Source organism: Galeopterus variegatus, unplaced genomic scaffold (genome assembly GCF_000696425.1).
Source record: "Galeopterus variegatus unplaced genomic scaffold, G_variegatus-3.0.2 Scaffold1135, whole genome shotgun sequence".
Classification (NCBI taxonomy): domain Eukaryota; kingdom Metazoa; phylum Chordata; class Mammalia; order Dermoptera; family Cynocephalidae; genus Galeopterus; species Galeopterus variegatus.
The window spans coordinates 204,500-227,845 of record NW_007727246.1 but is presented as its reverse complement, the minus strand read 5'-3'; the positions used below and the strand labels follow the sequence as shown (position 1 = coordinate 227,845).

Below are 23,346 nucleotides of genomic sequence, written 5' to 3'. Positions count from 1 at the left end.
ATTTTTATAATAATAATAGCTGACATTTATTAAGCATTTAATATCTAGCATGCACTGTTCTAAGTGCTTTGTGTATTAATTGATTAATCCTCATAACCCTGTAAGTTAGGAATAACTGTTAACCCCATATACAGGTAGGGAAAAAGAGTTACAAGAACTGGAAGAAAAGAAGCAGGAACTCAAATCTGGGCATTCTGGCTCCCTGCTATTAACTATCCACCTGCTCTTCTGCTTGTGTGTGTTTAGTACATACGTGGCGTAGGTTGTTGAATCATCTTATAGAGATGACACTACTGTTAGTAGTCCCCTTCTACTAGGCAAGTTCAGCTCTAGGTAAAACATTCAGCTTCTCTTGGTTTTGTTTGCTTGTATTTGAATTTAGTTATGGTGAATTAATAGTAATCCCTCAAGTCCTTTTCTTTATAGCAACTTTAAAAAAAATTTTATATTTTTCATTGTACATGTTTATGGGGTACAATTTGTTTCAGTACATGCATATATTGTATAAGGATCTAATCAGAATAGTTAGCATATCTATCACCTAAGCATTGATCATTTCTTTATGGTTATAACATTCAAGATCCTCTTTTCTGGCTATCTTGAAATATACAATACAATATTATTAGCTATTGCCACCCTAGGGCATCAAAACTTATTCTTCCTATCTAACTGTAACTTTGTAACACTGTGCCAGTCTACCAACCTTTTCCCTCTTCCCCCTCATTTTCCCTGCCTCTGGTAATCACTATTCTATTATTTTTCCTTTTCTTGATTGACCGTGGTAATTGTATATGTTTATGGAGTACAATAGGGTATTTGGGTACATTAATATTGTGTGCAGTGATCATAACAGGGTACTTAGTATATCCATCATCTCAACCATTTATCACTTCTTTGTGTTAGGACCATTCAACCATCATCTTGATTATCTATTCAAAGATACACAGTATTTTGTTGTTAATCATAGTCTCCCTATATTACTATAGAACACTAGATACTATTCTACTCTCTGCTTCTATGAGATTAACTCACTCACATATGAGTGAGGACATGCGGTATTTCTCTCTCTGTGCCTGGCTTATTTTACTTCACATCTTTTCCAAGCTCATCCATGTTGTTGCAAATGGCAGCATTTCATTCTTTTATGGCTTAGTAGTATTCCATTACCCAACCATCCGATGAAGGATGTTTAGGTTGGTTCCAACTCTTAGCTATTGTGAGTAGAGCTGTGATAAAACATGGGAGTGCAGGTGTTCCCTCAACTTATTGATTTCCATTCCTTTGGATACATACCTAGTAGTGGGATTGCTGGAGTGTATGGTAGTTTTATGTGTAGTTGTTTGAGAAATCTCCATACTGTTTTCCATAGTGGAAATGTAAATTAATACAACCACTAACGACATATAAGAGTTTCTTTCCCTTTTTCCACAACCCCTCTAGCATTTGTTATTTTTTTTTGATAATAAGCCATTCTAACTGGGGTGAGATGATATCTCATTGTGGTTTCAATTTGTAGTTCTCTAATAATTAGCGATTTTGAACATTTTTTCATATGCTTGTTGGCCATTTGTATGTCTTTTAAAAAAAGTCTTCAGTTCCTTTCTCCATTTTTTACTTGGATTATTATTTTTACTATTGAATTGAGTTCTTTGTATATTCTGGATATTAATCCCTTGTCAGATGTATAATTTGCAAATATTTTCTCCCAATTTTGCAGGTTGTCCTTTTGCTCTGTTGATTGTTTCCTGTGCAGAAGATTTTTAGTTTGATATAACCCCATTTGTTAATTTTTGCTTTTGTCCTCTGTGTTTCATAAGGTATTACTCATAAAGTCTTTGCCCAGACCTATATACTGAAGTGTCTCCCCTATGTTTTCTTCTAGAAGTTTTATAGTTTCAGGTCTTACATTTAATTCTTTAATCCATTTTGAGTTGATTTGGGTATATGGTAAAAGATAGTAGTCTAGTTTCATTCTTCTGCATATGGATCTCCAGTTTTCCCAGCACAATTTATTGGAAAGGCTGTCCTTTCATCAATGTATGTTCTTAGTTCCTTTGTCAAATATCAGTTGGCCATAGGTATGTGGATTTACTTCTGAATTCTGTTCAGTTGGTCTAGGTGTCTGTTTTTGTGCCAGTAGCATGCTGTTTTGATTACTTTCACTTTGTTGTATATTTTGAAGTCAGGGGAGTATGATACCCTCCATTTTGTTCTTTTTGTTTAGGACTGCTTTGGTTATTTGGGCCCTCTTGTTGTTCCGTATACATCTTTGAATTGTTTTTTCTATTTCTGTGAATTATATCATTGATAGTTTGATGGGGATTACTTGTGTCTTTGAACCAGAGTGTGTTTATGGCAGATCTGATCATCTTGATCACCATGCAGGGTTGTTTTCGGCCATGATTTTTTTTAAGGCATTTAGACTGTTTAGGTGTCTGTATATCCATTAGGTTCCTTGGTTCACAACAATGCTGGTTCAATTTCCCATGGCACATCTGTTCAAACCTAAAAATCTCTACCCTCCCAACCCATACTTACCATTATATGATATATTCCACCCTCAGTTTGTTCAGAAGGTAGGTAATACATTGATCCCCCCCTTAGCTACGGTTTCCCTTTCTATAGTTTTAGTTACCTTCAGTCAATTGCAGTCCTAAAATATTAAATGAAAAATTCCAGAAATGAACAGTTCATAAGTTCTAAATTGTGCGCTGTTCTGAGAAGCAAGATGAAATTTTGAGCTGTCCCATCTGGGATGTGAATCATCCCTTTGTTTAGCATATCTACACTGTCAATGCTACCTGCCTGTTACTCACTTAGTATATATAGGGTTTGCTGCTATCTGCAGTTTCAGGTATCCACTGGGGGCCCTGGAACATATCCCTTGTGAATAAGTGGGGGACTACCGTACAATTCACATTGACACATCCTCTTTGTAGACATCTTTTAACTCTTAAAACAGAAAACTATGTAGGTACTTTTTACCAACTGGATTTCATTTGCTTAACAATACAAAGGCACTTTAAAACATGGAAAAATTAAAACATAATATGAATCCTTCCATGAACTTTTTGAAGATTCCTTGTATTTAGTTAGTTTCTGATTAGAAAGGTATGTGGGAAATTCACCTGACAGACGAGTGTAGGATGGGCCAGAACAGGAGTAGACTGAAAGCTTCCTTTTTAAAGATCATAAGAAAATTCTAAATGAAAGCATAATAATGAGCCTTGATGAAAAGTTAGAGTATGTTTGGGAATGAATCCCTCAACGTATAATTGACAGCTGTCATCATCTTGGCATCTCTGCTCAAACTAGAGTGCTGGACATGAGCAAGTGCTGTGGCTGGATGGATCCTCACGAAAGCTGTCATGGAGGAATGGCAGGGCTGTGGAAGGAATAAAAGCCAGTGAGGAACCAGGACAATGTCCTGGAGGGCTCGAACTGAAAATGGAGAGCTGGTAACAGAAATCCGTTTGGGGAAGTAGAGGGAAATATATGAAGGGGGAGAGCGATGGGACATCCTTACATTAAATTCAAGTTGAAAGTGAGTTACTCAAGGACTAAAGAAATGGGCAAATAAAGTGCATCTTCAGTGATGGTGAGTGGAAGGGACCAACACCACAGAAGTTTTTTTTTTTTTCTGTAAGAGAGAGGATACTTGTCTTCTATTTTATTTAAAGACAAAACAAAACACATTGTTTTTGTAGTTTGCTGGCTGTATCCAGCAGCTTTCATACTGACTGAAGCTACCTGTGTGTTGAATTATTGCTTTAGAATGGGTCTGAGGATTTAGTGATAACTTTTCATTCTGTATATGATTGTGCTTTATTCTCTAGCATTTACTGCTGGCACCATCTGATGTGGCAGGCTGGGGGATTTTTATCAAAGATCCTGTACAGAAAAATGAATTCATCTCGGAATACTGTGGAGAGGTAAGGCACACTAATCACATGTATTCAGGGGGCACTGTATGTAATAACTTTTCTTTGTTATGGATGGATTTCATTGCACAAGTCAGTTGGGACTGATTAGAAATGAGTTACTATAAAATGCCTTTTTAGCTCAGACTTATTCATACTTGTGGATTTGGTTTGCTTAGTAATTGGATTGCTTTGGTTTAGTCACATTTAGCTTTTACCATCTGGAGACAACGGGAAGAACATCAGCTTTTACTAACTAACTAGTCTGTCCTGCTTAATCTGCAACCCAGTTGATAAGGAACTAGATACCACAGTGTCATTAATTATCTGCCTTTTTAGTTGCAGGGTTAGAGAAAAATTGTAGGGCTAGCTTCAGTTTGGAATCAACCCACCCTCTCTGTTTTTTACTCAGTGAAAAGACTTTTTAAATCACTTTCTCCAAGCATACTTACCTGGGATGTGGAAATATTTCTGAGCTGGAGTCCTTAAAGTATCATTGTTCTTTGAGGTAGCAATGCGCTGGCTGAATGGAAAAGTGAAATTGGATGTAGTGACCCTTTGTTGACTATTTTCAAGAAGGTCCAAAATTCTCTTGATGAGTTGTGTGTTCTACCCAGCTTGATCACCTAATCCAAAACTACTTCTTCCTGTGTCTTTTTAGATTATTTCTCAAGATGAAGCTGACAGAAGAGGGAAAGTGTATGATAAATACATGTGCAGCTTTCTGTTCAACTTGAACAATGGTATGTTTCTGAGCTGGAGGGCATTTAGTTCCTCTGAGTTGCATTTGGGAGCCTTCTACTGGCTGAGTATTTGGAAATGAAGTTAGAGGTCAGTGAGGTGCCGGAAGGCGGACCTCCACAGGAAGAACTCCTGGGATTTCTCATCCCCTGGCATTGGTGTAGGGATGGGCTTTCTTGAAAGACCTGGAGCAGAGGAATTCCTCAGAGAGCAGATGGACTGTGTGCGCGGGAAGTGATTTCTGTGGCGTCCCAGCCATCTGCAGATGGCGACGTCAGGCTGGCTATGAGGGGACATTCTTCTTGTTTTCTTCTGCTGTTGCTCACCTCTTGTGTTCCTAAGAACTTGGGTTCTGTGAGCTGGGCACACCTCTTCCAGTCAGTGCCTCTGGCCTGGGAAGGACAAGGCACACTCCATTTGAAAGCATCTTCCAAACTTGCCCTGGCTGTTATCCCCAGACCGTGGGAATAAAGGCACCTTCTTTCACAGCTGCTGATCTTGGGTAGAGGCTAAGACTGTAGTGAGTGTCCCTGATGGGATCCTGTGAAAATGTCACGTTCTTGATGTTGGGAAGAATTTAGTCAGATTCCATTCCTTGGCCAAGTAATAGTATTTGAGACAGATAACCATCTTGGATTACCAATGATTAATTTTAACCTAAGAACAGTATTTTTTTCAAATGTCATTTCTTACTGAATGAAGTTGGTCGTATGATTTGTTTTTGAAGGCAAACCCTGAAAATCTATAACCAGCTGTATTTCCAGAATCATAATAACTTTGTTTTTATTAATTTATAAGTGAAATTCACTGGATTGTACTATTTTTTCTTTTTAGATTTTGTTGTGGATGCAACCCGCAAGGGCAACAAAATTCGTTTTGCAAATCATTCAGTAAATCCAAATTGCTATGCAAAAGGTAGGTGCTTATAAAGTCAGAATTACTGTAGATTTAAACCGGAAGTCCCTTTTCAATCTAGGGATAATGGACCAAAGTATTTCTGGATGTGAACAAGTCAGTTAACCACCCTGTGGCCTGTCTTTATGCTAACTGGTCACTAACATCACTGTGTCTCTTTCCAGTTATGATGGTTAACGGCGATCACAGGATAGGTATTTTTGCTAAGAGAGCCATCCAGACTGGGGAAGAGCTGTTTTTTGATTACAGGTTGGTAAAAAGTACACTTCTAGTGTGATATATGGGCTTTTTCCACCTGGGCTGTGAGCTTTGGACAAAGGCTATTTTTCAGTTCTAGATCTGCCATCATTGGAGGGGCAGTTCTTTTGATTGTTTGCCATGGACGTTGGTAGGGAGAGTTAGATTCTACAAGTATGGCTCTTAAAAAATATAATAAAACCCATACCAAAAGTCCCTTTCCTCAACCTGTTGACAGTTGGGTGTTGACTCCTGGACCTTTCCACATCATGCTGCATGTGTGTTTGTGTTGCACTTTCTAAAGTAAATGTGATCACACTTATATAGACTGTTCTGCTACATGCTTTTTACTTGACAGTACACTATATCTTTAGTGACAGTAGTACATTTAGATCCACTTTATTTTTATTGCTAGGGTGCACACATCATTATTTAGGATTTTACAAGTCAGGTACTGTTGGCAAATACCCACCTGGTCACCCTGTGGGTTCTTTCTGGGGAAAAAGCTGTTGGGATGCTGGGGACACATGGGCCACTAGCAGTGTTTAGGCACTGGGCTGGCAGTTTATACTGTCAAGCTCTGTGGGATGAATTTGACAAGTTATACATTTAATACTCATTTAAATGCAATCACGTAACTGTCTAGTTAAAGAAATCCTGTGGCTGAATATACATGCCGTTTTTGAGTACTGAGTTGTTGCAAACTAGGGCCCACATGTACCTACTTTTAATGGTAAACTGCTGCACAGTTCCAGGAGAGATCTAAGCAGATGGGATCTGAGTAAAGGTCCCACTTTGGAAGGTCACCCTGAGCTCTTCATTCCAAGCTTGCTGTGCATGAGGAGCAGCAGGTGGGCCTGGGTTGGGAGGCAGTGTGCCCTGCTTCCTTGGGGATGGTCGGAGGCTGCACCCCAGTTCTTTCACCACCTGGGGGCAACTATCTGGGGCTACTCTTTGGCCCTAGTTACTACTGGGGGCTCTAGTCATTTGTTCTTTCCAGAACACGGTTCTTTTTATTCTGCCCTCCCAGCATTAGGCCTAAACATCACGACCTAGCCCTGCGTCCTGGGGGCAGTTTGCTTCAGAGGCATAGAGGAAAGCTGGGCAGGTGTGTAGTAACAGGTTTGTCTGGTTCAGAATTTGGCAACTTCTCAACCAGAAGATTACCAGTGACACAGATGTGTATGTGTGTGCATGGTTTTTTTTTTTTTTTTTTAAGACATTTTGACGTACCCACTAAATTCAGCAGGCCTGGTTGTATTAAATTGCAGCACATGTTGGCTAGGTGGTCATTCCTTTTTCCTGTTGTTTCAGATACAGCCAGGCTGATGCCCTGAAGTATGTGGGCATTGAAAGAGAAATGGAAATCCCCTGACACCTGCTACCTCCTCCTCCCCCTTCTCTGAAACAGCTGCCTTAGCTTCAGGAACCTCGAGTACTGTGGGCAATTTAGAAACAAAATGCAGTTTGAAATTCTGAGTTTGCAAAGTACTGTAAGAATAATTTATAGTAATGAGTTTTAAAATCAACTTTTTATTGCCTTCTCACCAGCTGCAAAGTGTTTTGTACCAGTGAAGTTTTGCAATAATGCAGTATGGTACATTTTTAACTTTGAATAAAGAATACTTGAACTTCTTGTTGAGTCATCTATCCTAAAGCTTCATCAACTGATTTTAGAAAAAGGACTGTGTCTCTAACGGGAAAACAAATTCTCAAATTTAACTCCTTTCGTTTTTCAGTTGTCTTTGTATGAATCTTAGGATTAACAGTATTATTTATTTGCCTAATTACATATACTAATATAATTGACTGAATTATAATTAATATTGTCTATTAACATGTAGAAAACATCTGTAAGTGAATAATATTACTACCATGCATCTTGGGGGCTTGAGTAAAAGGGCTTGATCTTGCAGACAGGAGACCAGCGTGGGCATGTTCCAGTCAGCTGTGTAACCTGGAGAAAATAACCTTCACGTCTTTGTTCTCCATATATAAAATGACAGAGTTGGACTAGAACCTATCTTAAGTTCTAAATTCCACTAGTTTAGATCTAGTTCTTCAGAAATACAACAGTGTAATTGGTTGTACCTCTCACCTTTTGTAGGTAGGTAGGTAGGTAAGGAATCCCAAACTCTAGTTTTATTTCTTCTTGAAGAGGGGTAAAAAATAAAAAACCCTCTAAAGCATCAAGGAAACGGATTGCTTGTACCTTGTACTCTTTCTGACAACGTGCAGTGTGTCTCAAAGTAGCAGTGATAACTTTCCAGCACACTCCTGAGACACATTACTAACATTGTCCCTCACAACAGCTATCAATCAGTCCACAGTATGTAGTTACTCGGTAGTTGCCTATTCTACAGAGTTAGATAAAATCTATTATTTATAATGTGATAATATTTGATATGAAACTTAATTTTTTAAATTGAAACATAATTGACTGTTCATATCTGTGGGGTACAGCATTGAATATCAGTACCTGTGTGCAACATGAGATGCTCAAATCACGATAATTAGTATATTCAGCCTTACACAATGCAATCTTTTTGCAGCATTCTACCAATTCCTCACTAACCCCTTTCTCGCCTCAGTTCTGTTCTCCCCTTTTCAGAGTTCAATGAATAATTGTGATTTTTTTACTCCCACTTATGAATGAAGATATGTGGTATTTCTCTTTCTGTGCCTGGCTTATTTTAAGTTCATCCATGTTGCTGCAAATGGTAGAATTTCATTCTTTTTTATGGCAGGGAAATATTCCATTGTGTATACAAACTACATTTCCTTATCCAGTTGTCTGTTGATGGACATTTAGGTCGGTTCTAAGGCTTGGCTATTGTAAACAGAGCCGTGATACTCATGGGACTGCAGGTTTCCCTTCAACATTATTAATATGAAACTCAATTAAAACTATCTTACCTTGCTTTCCTATTCCACATTTACAAGATTTTCTCTGGTTTCTATCACATCAATGCACAAGTAACTTGAATCCTAAAGTTAATTTGTCTCATACGTGTTGCTCTTATAGTCTCTTCCACAGTTTTTAATGATAATGCTGATATACTGTAGGTCTCCAATTATCCCCACTCTCCACCCAGGCAATGTTACCATATGCTCAGTAGGTTGTTGCTGACATCAAGCAGAAAAAGACTCCAATTCCTGCCCTTGATTACCCTTGGCACACAGCATGATCTGGGCAAAGTGTGCCACCACTTAGCTCTTGAGGAGGTTGTTAACTTTGTTTGTTTAGGTCATTTCTCCTTTAGATAGCCTAATGGCCTTGTTTACACATAGTTGTTGGTTATCCTACGTGAGCCGGTTCAGGATACCCCAAAGATTACTTGGGACTGACGGTATCTACTGACACAGCTCATTACAGCCATAGCTGCCAGCCCATCCCCAGATGTGAAGAGCTGGAGCCTTGAGTCCAGTGAGCTTCTACTCAATATACCAGAACCTCAGATGTATCAGTAAAAGTAAAAGTTGCATTGATGGAAAGCATTAATTTTGAGCACTGACTGGTGTATTTTTTTTTTTCCCTCTGACCGGTAAGGGGATCGCAAACCTCGGCACGGTGCCATCTGCACCACGCTCAGCCAGTGAGCGCAGTGGCCATCCCTATATAGGATCTGAACCCACAGCCTCGGTGCTACCAGCGCCGCACTCTCCTGAGTGCACCATGGGGCTGGCCCTGTCTGGTGTATTCTTAAAGCACAGCAAGGTTTTTATAGCATGATTTGAAATGTACTTCTCTAAATGCCCTCTTCAATGACTTTCATGAACACCGATTTTCTGGCCAGAATACTTAGCATAAACCCTTTTGATATACCCTGTATAACGGTCGTCTTTAAATCATATCTGGTCAGTTTTAGATTTTTCCTTATTTGCAGGGAAAAAATACAGTGCATAACACGTGAGGCTTGCCATCCAAATATAGGCAGCACCTCACCCACAGACTAACTAACCTCTGCAGTCAAGATTATAAAAGTACCATAAGATAATACTGTAATCATCCACCTACAAAAATTGCTCCTTATTTTTCAATATTTTCTGGTTCATCTGATCTCCAGCCTTGACTGTACCCACTCAGAATCCTAATCTCCATCTTTGCCTAAAGTATTCAAGTCCTGCCAAAAGTCCATAACATGTACATTAAAGTTTTTAGATAGGTCATCAAGAACCTAAATATTTTGGTAAATAATTCTTACTGGAATTAGTCAAAATAAATGCTTATTTCCTTTGTTTTAAACAATTCCAATGAGGATTATATACAGATACCTGGTATTAGGAGTAGCCCCCACTCACCTGTTATGATGAAATCATTTGGTCTGCCCCGGGATAGGTGCATGAATTGGAAAGGCTAAGTCACTCAGCAGAGTTGCTGTGAATCCTAAAAAAAAAAAGTTGTCTTCATCAGGAGGATTCATTTGAAACATAAACGTAAGTCAACTTTTTTTTTTAACCTGGGTGTGGTAAGATCTAAATTTCTTTCAAAGGAAAATTAGGTGCCAGTGTTCATCGAGGAGCAAGCATTTAAACATGCTCAGTCAGTAAAAATATTTTAAGTTCTAGGGGCCTGTTGGTCCTGTAGCTACTATTCCCTTATCTATTACTTGGGGCCGATCTTTAAGTTCCTGTATTTTAGTGTCCCTGGCTACTTTCTCACACAGGCAGTGACAAGTGGCTGGCCAGCAGTCCAAGTCTACACAAGCATGATGTTTGTCAACAGAACCCAAGCCAGGATAATCTTGTACCCTTCCCGGCTGCTGAGGTCATGGTTGTGCCTTGCCTGACCTCCTCCCCAGGTAAGAGGAAATGGTTCCCTTAGGCCACAGTACCCATACTTAACCTGTTCATCTAAACTTAGTGCAAAGCCCAGCTGTGATTATCGACCACATCAAGTTTTTGTTCTGCAACCTGAAGGGCAAAATACTGATTTTATAAGACACAGTTTAAAATCATTGGTATTAAAAAAGTAAACTTTTGTTGCTATGACACTTTGTTTCCAACCTCTTTGATCGTGATTCTAAGATAATGAGCACTGGTACCAGTAACAGCCATGCTGTGCAGACCTTGCTGTAAAGTTCACCAAATTATCACTGCCCAGGATTCTTGCTAGACATTTTTATAGAGGTTCCCCCAGCCACAAAAAGGGGTAACAGCAAGAGTGATAATTTGGGCAATTCTGGGCCTCAAGGATTAGTGGGCTTGGATAATATATAAAATTTTTTTTTTTATAAATATAGCTAATAGTAACTCAACAAAAAGCCAAATTCCATTTGCAATATCATGGTTAATTTAGAAGTGTTTTGTACACATAGTAATGGTAGAGGAGATGAGGAATTGAGAATTGGGGAACATAGTTTTCTTTGAACTGATGAATTCTTGGGTTATAACTATGCCACACTCAGGGGTCCCCTCTCCGTATGTACCTGGTAGGGACTGCATACCTGGTTTCTAAACATCTGGGCCTCCACTTCTAAGCAGGTACAGAAGACTATTTACTAAGCTGTCCCGAAAAATAAATTCCTCCCAGAACGACTCTTTTCCATTTCTTAGAAGAGAAATGCAGTTAATCTGCATGTAAGAGACATTTGGGCCTAAACATGACTCATTGGAACACAGTTCTTTTGGCCTGCATTTGGAAGCTCCTGCCCATCTTTGTGAGGACAGGGTATGATAGAGGGAATAAAAGCAAGGGACCTAGAACTGCCTCTTCCTTTCACACCCACCAACACAGCACATTTATCTACAGTGAAGAGCAGGTACCAGGCCTGGAACTTGAAAATGTGGCACTAACTACCTGGATGACCCCCACCCTTCAGTTCACCTTTGCTTACTGTTACAAATTTCCGTGGTACCAAGGCACTTACTCAAAGGCATGCTCGATCCTGGAGGAAATGAAGAGATACCAGTAAAAGCTCATTAAAACATCTCCTAGCCTTCATGGGATTCAAATTCCAAAAGAGGGTCCGTGGCGCTTCTCTGCAGCATATTTGTCCCCGAGGCAGAAACATGAGCTGTCATGAGGAAAAGCAAGCTGTGAGCATCACTCCCAGTGCAGGCATGCATGGGCAGTTTTCAGCTTGTCCCCGTGGCGCCCGTGCCCGAGGATCAGAGCGGAAGCTGAGTCCCGTGGGCCACGCTCCTCCTTTTTGCCTGGTCCACATACAGGGAGTCTTTGTTAGACTGTTTGAAAAAGAGGATATACTAGAAAAAAAGTGCGGAAACCATTAAGTGCTGAGTTTATTACTATTACTGCTTAACCTGCGTATCTTTTAAAACCTACCTGTTAAGTGCCAGATTGTTCTGAGAAACCCCAATAACTTCTGCTGCTTTCTTTAGTGATGCCGTCTTCCACTTGGCTGACTGAGACTTGGGTACAGGTGTCATGTGCTAATGATGTTAAGTATTTATCGCTTAAGAAACCTGTCAGGTATTTTAAATTTTGAGCTTCTGTGAAGAAAATGAAGATAAAGTATCACTGCTGAGCCTGGTCGGAAAAATTTTCTGCCACCACATGACTGCAAGGGGCTCAGTGGGGAGTGACGTGCAAAGTATTAGACGTGAGACTGAGAACAATGTATGAAACAGGCACGACAGGCACAATGGAGTGCCCTTGGGGACCACTCTGTGTGGGGGGGCCAAACCCCCATTCCCCCACCCTCCACCCCCGGCCTGGGCTCTCCTCTTCTGGGGACGTACTAGGGCGAACACTCCATCCTCGCTGCAGAACGTTTTTGGCAGCGGGCTGGTACAGGGATGGAGCCCTGGACCTTGGTGTTTTCAGCACCACGCTCCAACCCACTGAGCTACGCTGCCAGCCTGAAGAAGATGGTCCAATTGACTAATAGAGCCCTAAAAGCTCTACTAGGTCTCCGGTGCAGTGCCTGGGTGGGGAGGAGGGAAGACTTGCCACCATCCCCAACCCAGGGAGCTTTACCTGGGCTAGAAGGAGTAGGAGCTGATGTTTTAATCTTAACTAGCTAGAACCAGAATGAATGAACGAGTAACAAGGCCCAAACGCTTCCAACTGCAAACACACTTCCTCCGTGCGGGCTTGTCGGGCGCAGGCAGCAGAGAGGACAGACACCATGGATCCCAGGGCCTGGCTGCCCACCTTCAGTTCCCAGTCCCTCCACCTTCTACTGACACCTTCCCTCAGTCTCCCCACCTGTAAAAACAGAGATACTATTTCCCGTACACTTGCTAGAGGATGACTTATTCAGTCCTTACAGGGGTCAAACAGAATCAAATGTGGTCATTGAATCTCAAATGCTACATTCAAGTCACTGAAGGAAGTCTCAGAAATAAGCATAAATGTTTAAAAAAAAATTACAAGGGGGCTGAAAATTTTAACATCTTAAATTTTCAATCCAAAAGAATGCAGTCCTTTTAGACTACAGGAAGACACTGGGAAGATAAATTTGCACAATCATTATATCTTTTATTTACATATAGAAATTAGTAAAACTTAAAACAAAAACCAAATGCAACTTGTACAGAAATCCTTTAATTTTCTTTATTTTCACACATTAAAAAATGAAACACACTATACAAATGGTTTTTCATAGCAGATTACATGTGGGTCCATTCAGACTTGCTCTCAAAGTGCTGCCAACATTATAAGTGCTGCCCAGGGCGGCAGCTGTGAATCAGGTAGGCAACGTATTGATTTAAATGCAGTAGCATGCAGCCCTCAGCATGGAAGGTTCGAGTCCCCTCTGTTCTTAAATTAGGTTAAATGGCGTTGGTGTCCATATTTACAGATTTGAAATGTATCAATCCTGAGCAGTTCTGATGTAAATCTGAGACCAGCTGATGGGAGTCTTGGTCTCAGTTTTAAAAGGGAGGTCCAAGTGGCGGCAGGCTGGTTGCTATGAACTTGAGTTGTTCTCGTTCTCTCCATCGTCAACTGTTTGCTGTGGATCCCACAGTCAGACCCTCGTGGAGGGTTAAGCCAAGTAACTGTAGGTGTCCTTCTCACCATCCACGCGCTCCAAATACTCTTTCTCAATCAGAATGTCAATGCATTTCTGGGCGTTATTTTGAAATAGAAAGAGGTGGTGAGGGGAAGGAAAAAAATGATCATGAGAATAGAAACAGGCCGCTCGCCATGGGCTTCCCCCCATCTTGAGAGCTTGGTGGGGAGCAGACACACACCTGTGAATCTGTTTAGCTAAGACGCTGCCTTCCTGAATGGAGGTCCCTCAATTTCCTTTTCCCTAACACTAGCACCCACCCTAGGAATCGGGGTCGGGGGCTATAGAAGTCATTTGGGCAAGAATCTCTCTTTCTATCAAAGCCTGTTGCCTCTGGGGCGGGACTCAGCCTTACTGGAAGATGTCATCGGCAGGGAACAGGGTGTCATGGAGAACTCCCTGAACAACCACTAATAAACTGGCGGCTGTGCTAAATGTCACCCCAGGAGCTATGCCAGGGCCTCCTGACTCTGTTGGGGAGTCACCTGTCAACTGCCACTTTCTGAGGCTCTCTGTTGTCTATGATTTGCCCAAGTGGTTTCAGAAAAGGAAAGACCTTAGTTACTATTTTAAACAACCCCAATTAGAAACAAGCCAAATGCCAATCAACAGTAGACTAGATAGATGGAATGTGGTGTGCTCACACAGCAGAATACCTACATGGCAATAAAAACGAATAAACAATTCCTAGATACTACAACACAGATGAATCTCAAAAATACAATGCTGAGTCCACGCTGACCAGGCACAGGAGAGTACGTGCTCTATAAGCCACTCATCTATCATCCAAAAGCAGGTGGCACTGCTTTATGGCGTCAGAAGTCATGACAGTGGTTCTCTACGGGAGCACAGGTACTGGCTGGGGGTGTGGGGTATATGGGGGGCTTCTGGGATGCTGGTAATGTTTTAATTCTTGTCTGGGTGTTGACTACACAAGGTTATTTGTGAAAATCATCAAGCTGTATACTTAGGATTTGTATACTTCTCTGTATATATATTTCAATACAAAGCTAACATTAAGTCTATTTCTTTTTGGAGAAACTGTACTACAAATGAATGAGCCAGTTCCCTTCTTTATGGAACAGCAATCAAGGCACCTTTGCTACATCTTTGCTGCTGCTATGTAATTCCTGTACCTTGATCACAGGGACCCGTGGTTTGAACCTGGAGGAGAGCTGAGTGAGCACTTCGCCAAGTAACTGCTGGTGTTTCAGAACCTTCCTCATTTTCATGATCCTCACAATGGCCGCCTACACAACCAAACAAGGAAAAACAGGTGTGTTCAGAGTGTGACAACGTAGCACCACAGTGAAGGACAACCACACAAAGCTGCCAGAGCTCCACCTCTGTGACAGGGTTACAGCTGCACAACAGGAAACACGGGTGCTGCAGGAGGACGCAGGGAGCCGACGCTACCTACCTGTTTCACCTCTAACGTACCAAAGATTAAAACCTTGGTCTTATGAACACCTTTAATAATTTAACTCAACTATAAAGCATTAAAACAATAAGAAAAAATTAAATCTGAGGCTATGAAAGCTGTACACCCTCCTCTCTTTATTTTAACTTGCCACACTGATTTGCCTTCCAACACCTGAGCAAGAAGACTGCCCTGTGACATAGGACTTGATCCCTTCAGGTGACAGTGCCCTGGCTCTGGGCAGTGCCATCTCCTGCTGTCACACAGCCACATGCCCTCCTCGCAACCACTTCCCAGTCACATCCAGTAAATGACCACACCGTGGCACCCAGCCCATTCTAGTAAGCTGTCTGGCCTGGGAGGGAAACACGCACAATACAGGCTTCTATATAAAGTCACCTGAATCAGGAGCTTGCGATCTTCCTCAATATTTTTGTGTGTGGTTTCTTGTTCCTGCTTCTGTTCGGTTTTCATTGGTACATTGATGTTAACCCTTAATTTCTTACTGCCAAGAAAATTGAGGAAACCGATCACTATTGTTTTAAAAGGCAGACAATGCAGCTGCTTTCTATTCTCCCACCTGTAGGAAGTGCTCTGCGTCCCTGGACAGAGGGTGGGGAGCGCAACACACTCCCCACCTCTGCTGCATGGCTTCTGTCAGCTACCTGAGAAAATGTCCTCCCCAACACCGGGTGGCTCTATCAGAGGAGTTTCCTACTTTGCCATTAACAGAGAGATAGCTGTATTACAGGAAATCCAGGTCCTTACTGTGCTCCCCGCAGTTCTCTCACATAAAATAAAATGGGGAAACACCTAGGATTGCCAGACAGAATCAAAGGGCTCCATCTGATGCCACCTGCCCAGCCTCACAGCGAGTCCCAGTCTCCCTTGGTTTGTAACAATACCGAGAAATGTACCAGGAGTGCCAGGGGATAAGTCTATAGTCTAGGACCAACTACTTATTAAATTTTTCTTACTTTTTATAACCAAGATATAATTTTATTAAGGTATCTGGCTTCAACTCCACTTCATCAACATTTGCATTTTCGTCTTCCAAGACCTGTGAGAAAACAACCGTTACTACAGATTCTCAGGAAAAGGCTTTCTTTTTTTTTTTTTTGTCTTTTTTCCGTGTCCGGCAACGGATTGCAACCCTCAGTGTCACCCCCATACCGGACCGGCAACGGGATCGCAACCCTCGGTGTTGCCCCCGTGCCTCGCTCAGCCAGTGAGCGGGAACCGGTCTGCATGTGGGATCCGAACCCTCGGCGGGAGCGCTGCCGCGCTTCCCAAGCGGCGCACTATAGCAGTGCACCACCAGGCCGGCCCCAGGAAAAGGCTTTCTTCTAGCTTAACATAAAAAGCACACAGACATACCAATAACTTTGACTTCAGTAGAATCTGTAGGACTTGTGCCAAAATGTCCTGCAATTAAAGAGAAAAAGATAATAAGTTAAAGGGAAAATGCATTTTTCTTTGCAATAATAACCATGAGCAACCCCACAGTTCATTTTGCCATAGAAAAACAATAATCAATCCCCAAAAAGAAAATGCACCCACCAAAAAGGAGAATATGCCCAGAGGAAACAGAAAGATGGTGCTTCTTAGAGGTTCTCTCAATTCACTACTACTACTCATCCTGACCTTGACCACCCAATAACAGAAATGGGTAATTCTGCCATACTTCGATTAAGCCAGAAGAACTCGTGCACTTCTTAAATGCCTGCTGGCCCACCTGGGACACTGGTCATTGTAAAAGAAACACTAGATGCTTCAGCAGGGCTGCAAATCATGTTCTGCCCACACACATGATGGGCTTGGTGGCAGGCAGCTTCGCTGCCGACTTGCCTTCGGCAACTCAAACCCCTTGTGTGGCCGCGAACGGCATGTGGACGGATCACCTCTCAGCTGTTCTGCAGCTTCACATGAAGCCTGAGAGTACCATCAGCCCACTGGGCCCCTACACAGTCACTGGACTCTTGTGGGGACAAATAGAAAGGTCCTGCCCTTGTTGTAACGAGGACCTACTGTGGTCCAAGCCAAGGGTACAAGGTTAAAACCATCAGAGTGGGAGGCCTCTAGGCTAGTAATGGGCCTAGAAGCCCACAGGTGCGAGTGGAACGCTGCCAGCTATGGCAGGGCAGGATGCAGGGAGGGTCACTACATGCACCAACTCTGACTGGGCAGCATGTATCGCAGGTAGGGCGGGGCAGGAGCTGCAGCCCCACAAGGGAGTTCTAATGCTCAAAATCAGTCCGGAGACCAGCGGCAAGTCATGACAGAAAGCTGAGCAAAGCTCAGAGAGATGCCCCTGTCAGCCTTGCCCAGCAGGCCCTGGAGTGCAGCGCACCCATCTAGGGCAGCCCAAGCATCTAACCAAACTTTACTCTCCTCATTCTGACGCAGGGAAGCAGGAAGGAGAAAGACTCCTACGTTCAAAGCAGCAAGCTCATTTTGTTATTAGAATTGGAAGACATTTGGGACCAACTTGAAGAACAGTTAACAAAATAAATGACTTTTCTAACTCACATTCTATGGGGTCGGTATTAATGACACCCAAACCATACTAACATCACAAGAAAACAACAGACCCGTATCCCTCATGAATATAAAAGCAAAACTCCTCAAGAAATTAACAGCAAACCAAACCAAGCAGCATATAAAAAGTACCACATACCATGACCAAGTGGGATCTATCCCAAAATGCAAGGATAGTTCAACATAGGAAAATCCATGTAATGCACCATTATTAACACACAAAAAGTACATAGTTATCTCAATAGAGCAGAAAAGGCATTTTTACAAAGTCCATCACCCTTTCATGATTAAAAAACACTCAAGCTAGGAATAAAATGGACCCCTTCAATCTGATAAAGGGCATTTAGGAAGAACCCACAGCTAACGTCATACGTAACAGCGTAAGACTGAAAGCTTTCTCCCTAAGAGCAGCAACAAGACAAGGATGCCTGTTCTCACCAACTTCCATTCAACACTGTACCAGAGGTTCTAGCCAGAGGAATCAGGCACAAAAAAAGAATCCAAACAGGAAAATTAAGTAAAATTATCTGTATTTGCAGATGACATGATTGTATTTCTAAAAACTCTAACGACCCCCCCCACCAAAAAAAACTATTAGATCTAAAAAATGAATTTTGTAAGGTTACAGAATACACATCAATATACAATAATCAGCTGTATTTCTATACACTAGCAATGAGCAATCAGAAAGTGAAATTTAAAAAATATTCCATTTGCAACAGCATCAAAATATTTAGAAATAAATTTAACCAAAAAGGTATAAGACTTGTATACTGAAAACTATGAAACACAGCTGAAAAAAATTAAAGACAACCTACATAAATGACAAGACATCCAGTGTCCATGGATTGGAAGACAATATTGTTGAGATAACAATACTCCCCACAGCAATTTACAAATTCAGAACAATCCCTATCAAAATCTCAACTGCCCTTTTTGCAGAAATGGACAAGTTTATCCCAAAATTCATATGGCAATGTATGGGACCCAGAATAGCCAATTATAATCTTGAAAATGAAGAACAAAGTTAAAGGTCTCAATTTCAAAATGTACTAGAAAACGGTAATCAAGACACTGTGGTAGTGGCTCAAGAAGAGACATAGAGATTATCGGAAAAGAACTGAGAATCCAGAAATAAGCCCACATGCCTATGGCCAGCTGACTTCTGCCAAGGTTGCCAGCAACAATCAATAGGGAAAGGACAGTCTTTGACTTTAGAGTAGGCAATGATTCTTTAGATATGACACCAAAATCATTAGCAACAAAAAGAAAAATAAATAATGTGGTCTTCATCAAAATTAAAAATGTGTGTATTTAATGATGAAAGTTAAAAGACAACCAATAGAATGGGAGAAAATATTTACAATTCATATCTGATAAGGGTCTAGTATACAGAACATGTACAGAATTCTTACAACAACAAAAAGATAACTCAATTTAAAAATGGGCAAAGGATTTAAACAGACATTTCTCCAAAGACATACAAATGGCCCCTAAGAACATGAAAAGATTCTAAACATCATTAGCTATTAGGTAAATGCAAATCAAAATGAGATACTACTTCATACCCACTAGAACGGCTATAATTTAAAAAAAAAAAAAAAAAAAAGGTAACAAATGTTGGTGAGGATATGGAGGACATGAAATGGTGCAGCCACTGCAGAACAGCTTGGCAGTTAGGTGTAAGGTTATCATGTGACTCAGCAATTCCACACCTAGGTATATATACAAGAGAACTGAAAACGTGGTCATAGCAATATTACTAATGATAACCAAAGGTGAAAACCCAAATGTCTATCAACTGCTAAATGAACAAACAAAATGTGGTCCATCCATCCACTCATTTATTCTTTAACCATAAAATGAGTAAAGTACTAACGCGTGCTACGACATGAACAGCCCTCAACGACAGCACACTAAGGGAAAGAAGGCAGGCACGTATTATGTGATTCTATCTATATGAAACGTCTAGAGCAGGCAAATCCATAGAGATGAAAAGGAAGTTAATGGTTGTCAGGGGCTGGGGTTTGGGGTTAAAGGGTAGTTCGTGCTAAAGGGGACGGGTTTCTCTGTGGGGTGATGGTGTTCTGGAATTGGATAGAGGCGGTAGCTGTATAAGCCTGTGAATGTTCTAACCACCACTGCATTATACATTTTAAAATGCTGGGGCCGGCCCAGTGGTGCACTGGAGAGTGTGCCGCTTGGGAGCCTGGCGGCGCTCCCACCGAGGGTTCGGATCCCATGTGGAGACCGGTTCCCGCTCACTGGCTGAGCGCGGTGCGGGCGCAACACCGAGGGTTGCGATCCCGTTACCCGTCAGTAAAAAAGACAAAAAGGAAAAAATAAATAAATGAAAAATAAAATGCTGAAGTTTATGTAAAATTTTAAGTTATATGAAGTATATTTCAAAATGAAATATGACTAATAAGAAGAATAATACTAAAATTAAGTGAAAATTTAAGCTTAGTAAGAAAAGGTTACCTGGGAAAAAAGTTAAGAATCGGTCAAATGAATGAGAGAAAGCATGTCATGGAGGGAAGGGAGTGTGTGTGCGTCACACTGAGTTTAAAAATTAAACTTTTTGTAATATGTATTAAAATCTGGTGAGTTTCAAGTCAGGGCCAGTATATTAAAGAAAAAGAAAAAACATTCCTGAAGTAAGAGCATATTCATATTCATCAAGTAAATATCTGTTTCAAATCAAAGACACCCATATCCCAGCCCCACAGTTATCCTGTAATAGCCACAAGAACAAGGAAACAGCAACTCGATACAGTAAAGAGACTGTGAAACACAAGAATACCATTTTAATTTGTGTGCTGTCAGTCAACTGCTGCACGGTGTAGGCATCTTCTGTGTTGTACTGGAGCAGGATTGCCATCTGGAATGTAGATGCCTTTGCAGCCCCCATAGAAAAGAAAGAGAAGAAAAATTTAAATGCACGGAAAAAACTCCAAAAAAGTACAGCCTAAGTTTGAAGAACTTATAAATGAAACAAATTCTTCAAATAGATGCCAAAAATAAAGCAGATCGATTTAAAAGGGTATACAAAGTATTGCGATGCCACTTGCAATATTTTCCAAAAACTAAGTCATTTCCCACTTTTTCAAACATTTAAATGACTTTAGATTTTCTCCTAAAATGTACTGTCTATGTAAACATGCACTATATAGAGAAACTCACACACCTAGTATATATAGACATATTAAACATCAATCTTCAAATTTGTTTTTGCACTCACGCTAAGGAAAATTAACTTTTGGTACTTTATTGACATAAAACAACCTGCATGTTAAATTGGTTTTTTTTATCCTTAGTACTTTACTATGCAAGCATGAAAAAAGTAATGAGTAAGTAACGTATGAAATGGTTTAAAGCAAACCACAACTGCCCGAAGGCGTCTTTTAATAGACTGTTCACCAGGCAGCACGTGCTGGTTCTTACTTCTTGATGTGGGTGCGAGGAATGAACGCTCACTGAGCTTCCCTCCTATCTTACGTGACCCATGGCACCACATAATGAACCATGACCGTCACTGCTGCCTAGGCAAGACCTTGATCGATGGAAAGAGAAGCAAACGCTGTCTGCATGCGTTAGGGCACCCCTTAGACAGCAGTACTTCTGGCGGCCCTAAGGATGCCAATCAGAAAAATGACCCAGAGGGAGGAGGCAAGAACAAGTTGCTAACAGGCTTCTGAGATATTATTCCCAAGATGGTGAGCAGGATGCCTTTAAAAACAAGCAACTCTATAATCTTTCTAATAGCAACAACCAAAACCAAAATAAAACAAAACAAATCTCAAAGAAGTGTTCTTTATTTTGACAGTGGTTACATTTGCCATAAATCAAACTATACTTTGTTGTGTGCCTTTTACTGTATTGTCAATGATCTCAATACAACTGATGTTAAGAATTTTTAAACAATCAAAGAAAAACACAAGGAAAGGAATCTTATTTGTCCGTGCTTTAAATAAAAACACACACAGGGAAGGGAAACTGCACGTTACTGATCTTTCATATCGTGCTCGCACATTACTGATTTTTATTGAAGACACACCCTGGGCTAAACCTCTGTGTAGTCAAAAACAGGGCACTGAAATGTCAAGTTCTAGAGTATGAACACATGAATTCTTTTCTTTTATGTACACTTGGAAATAAAACAAAATTTCAATTGTATAGTAATACAAATTAAATTTGATAAAGACCTCTGGACCCAGCATAACAGTATTATGCATTTTAACTATTAAATTAATGAGCAGCTTGAGTCTGCATAACCCACCCTGAAATTTAACATTTAAAAACAGACTTGCAATTGTTTTTACAAGCTCACCAGTGAAACCTTCTCAGAGATTAAAACAAGAATTTACTTGTACGGCCCACCCTGAAGAAAAGCTGAAGTAGAAAGAACCTGGACTTTTTTTTTTTTTTTAAAAGAGAAAAGCCCTTAACTGAAATTTTGGCTTAGCTACATATAAGCTAGAATCCAGAGAAAGTCACACAAATTGACCTGAGCCTGTTTCCTCATCTAAAAAATGTAAACACTATTAGTTACACAGTCATTATTATTTAGCACACAGTATTACTGTATGCACGTAGAGTTGTTGTTAATGTGAAACTGCTTTGTCAAAGGAGAAGAGCTATTATCATAATTAAATATGTGAAACCCCAGCTTTTTAGGCTACCACCTGAACATTTAATGGATCAGGCAGGAGTTGTGCCAAACATTTATTAAACACATACATTATTTATTTAATTTTCACACTACTTCCAAAGTATAAGCACTGACACCCCCATTTAATGGAGGAGAAAACTGAGGCTTACAGTCATTAAGTAACTTGCCCCTCAGCCAGAAAGACAGAGAACTCAGCCCACTAGACTCTTACGACCCCTGCTTTAATGCTATACTAGTTTGCCAGAAGCTTAACTCTAGATTCTGCTGCATGAGTCACCTGATTCTGATTTATACATTTGTCATATCTTCATTTACAGTTAACAAAAAATTTCAAAATAAAAAAGTGATCTTACCTGCAAAGTATATCTGTTTTTGAAGCAGTTTGTTACCAACTCTCCTTTAGACAGCTGATACAACCACGTCAATTTCCTACCACTGTGACGACTAGCATAGAAAGCTGTGAATCGCTGATAGCTACGTTCCAACTGTATGAAAGGACAGCATTACATGGAATACACATCTCATCATAGTCTATGGTCAGCATTTCTACGTAAAGCACACTGCTCCAAGTCTATAATACAGGATCAGTGATTATATTAAAGTTAAATACAAATGCTAGGTATCTGACTCTCTAGTAAGGCACTTTAAGCACTGGAAGGTACAATCAAAAAAGGTTTCAACTTCAATACCAGTAGGTATCATCAAGATGGTCATTACAGAACTAATTAGGCTCTACTTTACAAGAGTAAATAAACGTGTTCTGTTGAGTTGGGACAGAGAGCCAACCATTAGATATCTAGTCCTCTCACATTCCACGTAACTCTGCCACGAGTGCTGCCCTGCTTAAGGTGACACGGCTGACCAGCAGGAAGGCCTTCTGCACACACCCCTCCACGGGACTGGCGAAGGCTGCCCTTTCCCCTC

The 23,346-nt window shown here is 40.8% G+C and overlaps 2 protein-coding genes across 8 annotated transcripts in view; one reads left to right on the top strand and one right to left on the bottom strand.

Annotated features, from left to right (window-relative positions):
- Positions 1 to 7,455, top strand: part of EZH2 (enhancer of zeste 2 polycomb repressive complex 2 subunit) — a 40,035-nt gene extending 32,580 nt beyond the window's left edge. For 6 of the 7 annotated variants that reach the window (XM_008575105.1, XM_008575100.1, XM_008575098.1 and 3 more), the window contains 5 exons: positions 3,837 to 3,932; positions 4,582 to 4,663; positions 5,496 to 5,576; positions 5,741 to 5,825; positions 7,128 to 7,449. In XM_008575105.1, coding sequence (XP_008573327.1) covers positions 3,837 to 3,932; positions 4,582 to 4,663; positions 5,496 to 5,576; positions 5,741 to 5,825; positions 7,128 to 7,188 — 405 coding nt within the window. In that variant the 3' untranslated portion in view covers positions 7,189 to 7,449. Of the gene's footprint in view, positions 1 to 3,836; positions 3,933 to 4,581; positions 4,664 to 5,495; positions 5,577 to 5,740; positions 5,826 to 7,127 lie in introns of all 7 variants that reach the window. The other variant, XM_008575102.1, reaches the window with a different exon arrangement.
- A 5,848-nt stretch (positions 7,456 to 13,303) lies between these two features.
- The window catches only part of CUL1 (cullin 1), a 62,412-nt gene continuing 52,369 nt past the window's right edge, over positions 13,304 to 23,346 (bottom strand). Inside the window, exons 15-21 of the mRNA XM_008575097.1 lie at positions 22,776 to 22,907; positions 20,554 to 20,646; positions 16,590 to 16,637; positions 16,190 to 16,272; positions 15,612 to 15,717; positions 14,929 to 15,042; positions 13,304 to 13,846 (exon numbers count right to left, since the gene is read on the bottom strand). Coding sequence (XP_008573319.1) covers positions 13,766 to 13,846; positions 14,929 to 15,042; positions 15,612 to 15,717; positions 16,190 to 16,272; positions 16,590 to 16,637; positions 20,554 to 20,646; positions 22,776 to 22,907 — 657 coding nt within the window. The 3' untranslated portion in view covers positions 13,304 to 13,765. The remainder of the gene's footprint in view (positions 13,847 to 14,928; positions 15,043 to 15,611; positions 15,718 to 16,189; positions 16,273 to 16,589; positions 16,638 to 20,553; positions 20,647 to 22,775; positions 22,908 to 23,346) is intronic.